This window comes from Lytechinus pictus, chromosome 3 (genome assembly GCF_037042905.1).
Source record: "Lytechinus pictus isolate F3 Inbred chromosome 3, Lp3.0, whole genome shotgun sequence".
In the NCBI taxonomy this organism is placed as follows: domain Eukaryota; kingdom Metazoa; phylum Echinodermata; class Echinoidea; order Temnopleuroida; family Toxopneustidae; genus Lytechinus; species Lytechinus pictus.
Genome location: NC_087247.1, coordinates 36,708,802 through 36,718,277, shown reverse-complemented (window position 1 = coordinate 36,718,277; position 9,476 = coordinate 36,708,802). Strand labels below are relative to the sequence as shown.

General features: G+C 38.1%; 1 protein-coding gene across 3 annotated transcripts in view; it reads left to right on the top strand.

Annotated features, from left to right (window-relative positions):
- Positions 1 to 938: 938 nt before the first annotated feature.
- Positions 939 to 9,476, top strand: part of LOC129257331 (glycine receptor subunit alpha-2-like) — a 31,220-nt gene continuing 22,682 nt past the window's right edge. Inside the window, exons 1-2 of one of the 3 annotated variants that reach the window (XM_054895631.2) lie at positions 939 to 1,190; positions 1,994 to 2,052. In XM_054895631.2, the coding sequence (XP_054751606.2) occupies positions 1,132 to 1,190; positions 1,994 to 2,052 (118 nt within the window). In that variant the 5' untranslated portion in view covers positions 939 to 1,131. The remainder of the gene's footprint in view (positions 1,191 to 1,993; positions 2,053 to 9,476) is intronic. The other 2 variants (XR_010293067.1, XM_064096952.1) reach the window with 2 other exon arrangements.

Below are 9,476 nucleotides of genomic sequence, written 5' to 3'. Positions count from 1 at the left end.
TATATATATATATATATATATATATATATATATTGCTTGTATTTTTCAGTAAAAAATGTAAGTTATCAACATTTCTGGGGGCCAATGTCCCCCCCTCCCCGTTGTGAACTGTCATGTATATAATATGTATACCATAAATGTGACTGAGGAATTACCATGACCATATCTTGCAAAACAGAGATTCCCCTTGACAAGACATACAAAATATAGGAAAGCAACAATCACATATTCTATTTTTGGCTTTACAAAAAAAATAGCAAGTTGAGAGAGAAATCAGGTAGAATAAAAAAGAGCAGTAAATTCAACATGCAAGTTTAAGAGATTTTGTATATTCTAAAACTTATTTAAATGTATATTATAGATTTCGGATGCAATCATATTTCATAACTTAGTAAATTTGAAGAGAATGTTTATTTATGTTATTTAAAAAATATTTCAATAGGGTCTCCTTTCAGTAAAAGCTGGTATTAAAAGGGGCCCTAAAAGCATGAAAATAAAACACGTATATAAAATGAAAAAAATATACAAAGTATTTGCATTATATAAATCATACATATAAGGATACAGAAAGGCATACAAAATCGAAGTCATTAACATATTTGTAACATGGGAACCACTGACATTTTAACATTTGCTGTACATTATATATGATTTGAGTTCTTTTTTTTTAAACTAGAGACGGTGGATAGGGTTTTTTAATGAAGGGGCAAGGAATTGAACATTGATATTGAGGAGATAATGAATGAGCATTCATAGTATTCAGTATTGCATTTTGGGACAAGATGTTGGCGTTAAGTTATGTTTAACTATAACTAACTGTAATATGTATTTGAAACATATTACATATTATATATAATGACTGTATCATGGTTTTGAAAGCTGGTGGAGTGGGGGTGACGGACTTCCCTGAACGCCCCATCGGTACGCGTACACTGCTCAACACCAGTGGCCGTATGGCGCCGCGTTGAGTAACAGAAGGAATATGCTACTTAAATATCGATGAGAGAAAGATAACTTGCAATGTACTTCAATCGGCTTGCTATGCAAACGCATCAGCCTGCATTTCGCTCTGAGCCCCCCGGACTGTAAGCAACATTCGCATCATTCTAAGCTTCGCTCTCACCCGCCATTATGTCGCTTCTTTTTATGTTTCGTATTATTACATTGACCATATCTGGTTATCTTACAAAGTGAGTATACAGGTGTTATCATTCAATTTGATTTTTGATTGATTTGGTCACATTGCCAATGGGGTGATTTGTTTTTGCTTCGATCATTAATATTGTACTGAGTCTCCCCCCCCCCCATCCCTTTCAGAATTTGGCAATCTACGCATCCATAATACTGGCAGCACTGCTGGCTAAACAAACAAATATTAATTTCATTTTAAAGTTTCCATGAAATGTTGATTGGGACTACTGGTTACAGTAGGGTTTGGTGCATCCTGCCCCCTTTTCTCTTGCAATTTAGCGATAGGCATTGGAAAATGAATATGGGTAAATTTGGCCCCAGTACCTGACAGCACATGGCCCTGGGAAGCGGGGGTGCTGAAGTACCCCCATGAATTTCCTTGGGTGCTGCGTGTATTTTTTCCGTAGGCAGCACCCCCTGGGATTCTAAAAGTTGTGAAAAATTGAGAAATATAATAAAATGACCTTCATTTCGTAGTGACCTCCCTTTTTTTTGCTATTAAAATTTCTCGAAACCAAAATGACCTCCATTTTGTAGTGAAAACTTCCATTTTGTAGTAATAACCTTTTTATTTTATTTTCGAATTGTAGTAATAACCTTTTTATTTTATTTTCAAATTTACATCAGCACCCCCACTTAAAAAATCGTTCCCAGTGCCCTGTGACAGCAAAGGGTAAACTAACTTTTTAATTATGATTTGTTGGACGAATACCAGTGGATTTGTGAATGAACTTTTTCTATTAATAAAATGAACATTCATAACAACCGACGTATTGATAATTGCAATTCTTTAATCATACAGGTGCAGTTGTTACGAGCTTCCTGAGTCATACAACAAGAGATTACGGCCAAATGTCGGAGGTATATTTTGTTCTTTCTTACTATTATTCATTAAATCACTGCAAAAATATGATTTGTCTTTTTAGTGCTTTGGATAGTTCAACATCCCTTTCTAATATGGAAATTGTTATATTTCCTTTTTGTGAAGCCATTTAAAAACACAATAGTTTTCGTTATAATTATAAATAGAAAGAACTGACGAAAATTTCGAGAAAGTATAGTTATTTTATTCATTTCAAAGATTCTATTTCGAATGTTTTTTTTATGTTCCGAATCACTCCGTTATTATCAGCATTAGTAAGAAAAAGTGACAATTATTTATTATAATAAGCATTTGATAAACCTTGATATACAATTATCTTTATTCGGAGGATGGTTTGTATGTTTCATGGTCGTATAATATAGTTGTTCATGTGATACAAAGAGAACCTGAATAATTATTATTTTATCATTATGACTGCGTAGGACATTTTTGTAATAAGGAGATATGAAGGTCGAGTGTACTTTGTCCTCCGAATTGTATTAAGAAACGGAAGCCAAACTGATTGGGATTATGTTGGATCATCGAACATAATTTTGTTGGGTTACGTTGAAAAGTGCACAGAGACATGTGATTATGCGGGCAAGTGACGGTATGATTTCAACCCCTTTCTTGATATCGGACAGTGACCTAATGAGTAAAAAAAACACACACCGTCAAAAAAAATATGGAGGCCAGACATGAAGTGTGGTGCAAAACTTATTTGAAAAAAAAAACTGCGAGCCAGCGACACGAGCGAGCAAAATTTCGACATTGAATACAAAAATCTAACTTTGTGATTGATTTTAAATAGTATTCTTTTTCTTTTTTAGAATTCAGTTTTTATTTATAAAATAATTATACATTATACATATATGCTAGATTTTGATATAAAATCCAGAAAATAGTATATACTTCATCAATTTTTATTTTCTTTTTTTTCTTTAGTTATTGAAAAAAAAATTGGGAGGGGGTTCATGTGTGATATCGTCTTACAAAAACATGGAATTTAAATATGAAATGGCCCTACACATTAAGAAATTCTGTTCAATTTTACACCCATAGGGGTGCACAGGCTTGTCCCTATACGAGTACTCCTAGCGGTGAACACGTACACCCCGAATAGGGGTGTACAGTGTGCACCCCTATTTGGGGTGACCATCTGAACCTTAGAGGGTGTACACGTCTACCCCATAGGGTGCATAATGTACCCCCACCTAAAATAACAAAAAGATTGTTTAGACTTCCGGTCCATTCACTTTCTGTATCGATTTTTTAGTTACCTTAGTTGGGATTCGAACTGGCCTCGTGTTATCTGTAGTCAAGATTCTTCCCGCTATGCCAGCGAGAAGCGCTGAGATCTGATGAGGTCTATAGCGATACCCAGATAGCAAAATATCTGGGACCCATATGGGTCTAATGTGGGTTATCTGGGACCCATATGGCCCATATGGAAAACCATATGGGCTAGAAGTGAGTAGGTCCACATGGGGCCCAGATATATGGGGCCCATCTGGGTTATATCTGGGCCCATATGTACCAGATGAATATCATCTGGGCTGGAGATGGGCATTTCCAAGTGGGACCCAGATGGGCAAAAATATGTGGGACCCATCTGGATTATATCTGGGCCCATATGTACCAGATGAATATCATCTGGGCTAGAGATGGGCATTTCCAAGTGGGACCCAGATGGGCAAAAGTATGTGGGACCCATCTGGATTATATCTGGGCCCTTATGTACCAGATGAATATCATCTGGGCTGGAGATGGAAATTTCCCAGTGGGACCCAGATGGGCTAAAATATGTGGGACCCATCTGGGTTAAATCTGGGCCCATATGTACCAGATGAATATCATATGGGCTAGAGATGGGCGTTTCCAAGTGGGACCCAGATAGGCAAAAATATATGGGACCCATGTGGGATATATCTGGGCCCATATGAACCAGATGAATATCATCTTGGCTGGAGATGGGCATTTCCAAGTGGGACCCAGATGGGCAAAAATATATGGGACCCATGTGGGATATATCTGGGCCCATATGTACCAGATGAATATCATCTTGGCTGGAGATGGGCATTTCCAAGTGGGACCCAGATGGGCAAAAATATATGGGACCCATGTGGGATATATCTGGGCCCATATGTACCAGATGAATATCATCTAGGCTGGAGATGGGCATTTCCAAGTGGGACCCAGATGGGCAGAAATATATGGGACCCATCTGGGTTATATCTGGGCCCATATGGACAAGATGAATATCATCTGGGCTGGAGATGGGCATTTCCAAGTGGGACCCAGATGGGCAAAAATATGTGGGACCCATCAGGGTTATATCTGAGCCCATATGTACCAGATAAGCCTTCTGGGACCCAGATGGGTCACATCTGAGCTCAATATCACTGGATCGATCTGGACTGCACTCATGAATATTCATAACAACAGTAAATGACCAAAATTTTAGCTAATACGGCTACAACAATTAATATGTTTATGTTTATGCAAGGATTCCACCATGAAAAGTTTCAGAAAAGTATGTAATTTATTACCATTAAATTAAAAATCAAAACATTTAATTTCAGGAGAAAATTTTCAAGGTTAAATATTGAAAATTGTTATTAACCATAGCCTGTCAAATATAGCAAACTCGCTCTACAGTGCGTCCCAGAAAAAACGAAACCGAGATTTAGCGATGATTTATCATAACTTAATCAAAAATACAATAGACAAATGACCTACCATTGTAAAGCTTAGAATCTCCTCTTTCATCTGAAATTACTTAGATTGTTTCTCATTCACGCATGAGTGAGCAAAAACAATTTGAAGAGGGGATACCAAAAAGTCATTTTTGGTATCTGAAATGTTATGGATCTAGTTCATGAATCTTGGACATAAGAGCAATCAAGTATCCTTGAACATCCTGTACTAGTTTCAGGTCATATGACAAAGGTCAAAAGTCATTTATGGTCCACAAACTTTGATAATGTTGGGGGTATTTGTGGAATTGCCATCATAACTTTAAAAGTCTATGGAGCTAGTTCATGAAACTTGGACATAAGAGCTGCAATGTATCCCTATATTGGCATCATAACTAGCTCATGAAACATCGATATAAGGGTAATCAAGTATGAATGATTGTTTTGCACATGCCTTAGGTCACATGATCATGGTCAAAGGTCATTTTGGGTCAATGGACATAATATTTTATTATCATATTAGTGTTTCTTCTGTGAATAATTATTCCTTAGCTGCTTCAAAGGAAGCACTGCTGCTATATCCCTGTATATTGAATTTCGTAATGCAGACGAGACTGCCAGAGGCGTTCCTCTTGTTTTGTTGAAATGTTTGGATTTGTTTTCACTTGCAGCACCCTCCCCCGTTCGAAACCAGAATTAACATCCCTGGGGCCTGTTGCATAACAGTTTTTACCTGAGAAAAACTCTGGTAAAAGCTGAAAACTAAGGTTAGTCTGATTTCTGCCATTGACTTTTACACAGGGCAAAAACTCTGGTAAAAACAACCTGAGTTTTCTCAGGTAAAAAGTTTTATGCAACGGGCTCCTGGTATAAAGGTGATACCGAATTGAACTTTATAGTGACGGAGCACAAACATGAAAAACACAAGGCCTTGAAAAAAAAAACAGTTGTAACAACGATATCCAATAATTACCGGGCAAATATTGATGAATTGATAATTTGGCAAAATAATATATAGGGAACACTAGGAACTTAAATTAAGTCAAGGCTTGATAATTTGCAAAATGTGATTACCAAGGTCTAAAAATGACCCCAAAGTGAGTTACGCCCTCCGCAACTTTTATAGTATGTGGTATTTTCTAAGTTTGGGACATGTCGAGTCGGAATTTAGAACCTCCCCGACCAACATACAAATGAACTTTGCTTGTAATGGTATCCCAGGACCCCCTTTTCCTCCCCTTCAATTGTATCTAATAACTGAATTGGTACAGTAGTTGCTTTCCGAGTTATGGAAGGAATCCTTTATCCCGGTGTTACGCCACACCAACATGACGTCTTGTTGGATTATGAAACGCTCATGTTAAGAGCTATCGTGTCGCGATGACAGGAAGCAGACAGCTGAAGGTTACCTTAGCTTGATTGGCCACAAGATTTGTCGTTGGAGTCAAAACCAATCTCTCTAATGCCATTACTTTCGTATGACATTTGCACACAACTTTATCAATGTAATAAGCAGCATTAAAAGTGATTTACTAGTAATATTTACCCTACCAAATTTATCATTTTGTCGCGCTTTTTCATGAAACTCTGGACATTAGCTTAATCAAGTGTCACAGATCATTCGGTGTGAATTTCAGGTCAGGAAATTTATGTCAAAGGTCACTTGGGTTCAATGAACTTTTACATTTTTGCCTTCTCAGCTTCAAATATTCAACCATAGTTTAAGATCCTGATTCAAGATACATGTCATTGTGACAATCCATATTCCGTGAATGTTTGACATATAATTGTTATCAAGTACCAGTAATCAGATCAGTATAATTTCAAGTGCTCAAGGTCAAAAGCCATCAGTCTAATCAACTTTGATTAAAAAAATGAATGAGGTCGATTAAAATAAACAAAAAATTGAGGTCACTGAACTTAGGGATTTTTTTATTCTAAAAAAAAAAAATTTAGTTATCTTATTTTCCATATTCTATGGAGCGAGGAATATAGGGTATATGTATATTCAATAATTTCAGGTCATTGCATGGATCAAGGTAAAATTGTAATTTCAGGTAGATGCACAAAAACTGAGATAATAATTTATCCTAATTAAAAGCAAATGATCATATATCCATTCACTCACTTATCCCTATTATAGCTTATTAAGATATATTTACTAAAATATATGTCAAGTCACGTACATGCTTTCGCTATATACAGACCGTTGAATAAACTTTCTGTAGGATCTCTTTTTTTCCTTAAGCCCCTTTCACAATTGACGTACGACCTGTTTACGACCGCCTGCAACAGTTTTTTCTTGTTGTTGCACGATCGATCTCTTGGTGTCTTGCGAGCACTCGCAGTGGTTGTAGACGAACGCACGAATTTGAGGTGGTCGGAGGTGGTCGTGACTGGTCGCATCTGAATCTGAACATGTTCAAAATCCAAACGCGATCAAATACGATTGATTTACTCGCATCAGGTCGTACCATCGGTCGGGCGATCATCGTGTGAGTGTTGTTCAACGTTGTACGACTTGGTGCGAGAGGTGACACAACTACGTATAGTCGCATTTAGTCGACTGGAGGTCGTACAACACTTGCACATGCGCTAGATACCTACAGAGACCAGTCTTGCGACTGGTTGCGATAATATAAGACTGTTGCAAGACCGATCGAAATTACGGCTTACAACATTCCACTACCGTTGCATTCGCATGTATGCGACCGTACAGCCCCTTTCACAATTGACATCCGACGAGTTTACGACCGCCTGCAACAGTTTTTTTCTGCTGTTGCACGATCGATCTCTTGGTGACTTGCGAGCACTCGCAGTCGTTGTAGACGGTCGCACGAACTCGAGGTGGTCGTGACTGGTCACATCTGAACTTTGAACATGTTCAAAATCCGAACGCGATCAAATACGACCGATTCACTCGCATCAGCTCGTATCCGGGGTCGTACCATCGGTCGGGCGATCATCGTGGGAGTGTTGTTCAACGTTGCACGACTTGGTGCGAGAGGTGGCACAACTAAGAAGTCGCATTTACTCGACTGGAGGTCGTACAACACTTGCACATGTGCTAGCGACCTACATGTACAGAGACCTGTCTTGCGACTGGGTGCGATAATATGATGTGCCATAAGACTGTTGCAAGACCGATCGCAACGGCTTACAACATTGCACTACCGTTGTGTGCGACCGTTCCCCTCGCAATCCCTCGTGCAACACTCGCATGTGATCGCACGAGCACAATAGGATCATAAGCGACTTACTCGTGCAACGGGTTTTACTGGTTGTTTTTGTTGTACGACAGCTGTTGCAACTGTGAAAGCCTCTGTGCGATATTATGAGATGACTGGCGATTGATGCCTGTTGCAGCCTGTCGCACGACCAAAAGGTCGCAAGTGGTCGTACGTCAATTGTGAAAGGGGCTTTACAGCACAATGCGGGAAATTTAAAGGGACGCAAACAATCAAAGGCCAATAAGAGGGCACTTGGGGCCACGTATAAAATATAAAACCGTCCAGGTTCATGGCCCTTAGTGGCATATATATATATATATATATATATATAAAACACTGCTCAGTCCTACTACATTGAATTACTATAATTCAAGCGAGCATGCCAAGGGATGGATCCCAGTATCCTAATATTTTTGCCATTTAAATTCTATTCCTCACTGCCATCCTTATCTCTTTTTTCTTCGTACAACCAGGGATCACAGCGACAATCATGAGTTCTCAATATTCATGAAATTGAGCATTAAGACTCTCCATGGTATGCCTATATTAGATATTATAGGCTGACCTTTAGCTCCAAAAACCTTACATGATTACGCCTACTTGCATTTTGTATTTGTGTTCAATGAATTGATGATACAATAGAGGTGCAGTGGGTCTTGCATTGTCGACGTAGGCCTATAATGCTTTTTAAATTCATCATGTTAATGTCGAAGCATAAAACATTAACTAGCAAATACAATAATATGAGTATCCGAACATTTGTCACAGTGAATACAGAAACTGAAGTGGATTGCGTTGCATTCGGAGATATAAAAACTATTTAGTTACAAAAATACTCCATGCATGAATACTCGTCAATATGGCGCTAACGTGTGCGGCGCCATGGCAATTTGTTAGGAGGGATGTAAGATAACAAAAAGCTACATCACACCAGACATTGTTGATCCTCTTTCTTCTTTCTTTCTCCTTTCTCTCTTCTTCCCTTCCGAAGTTCCCCTTTTCTATCCACCCCTCCCTCTTTCATCAATTTACAAAATCAAAGGATGCATAGAGAGGAGGGAGAGGCCTTGTTTATTTATTTATTTATTTATTTGTTTGTTTGTTTATTTATTTATTTAATTAGCAACCCTCGCGAGGAGGATTTTCTCAATTAAAAATAAAAGGCCACCTTCCCAAAAAGGATTACTAGTATATTAAGCATTCAGTTTTTAACTCAAAAAGATTTTTTTTAAGCATGTAAATGGTCTAGAGGCAAGGTTCCTGATTTTATAGTTGTGAATTCCAAGAATATTGGTTCCACAACATGGTCATCATAATACTCGCTTAATGTATTTTTTAATTGTCCATATAGAAAGGGATATCAACCTAGGCGCCACAAGGATGTGTGATCTATGGATAATAAGGCAATTTTATTCTGTTAATGGATCCCCATTATATTCGTAAAATGCCCCTCTACAAAGTGTGAAAACAGACTGATATCTCTCTCACATCACGTCT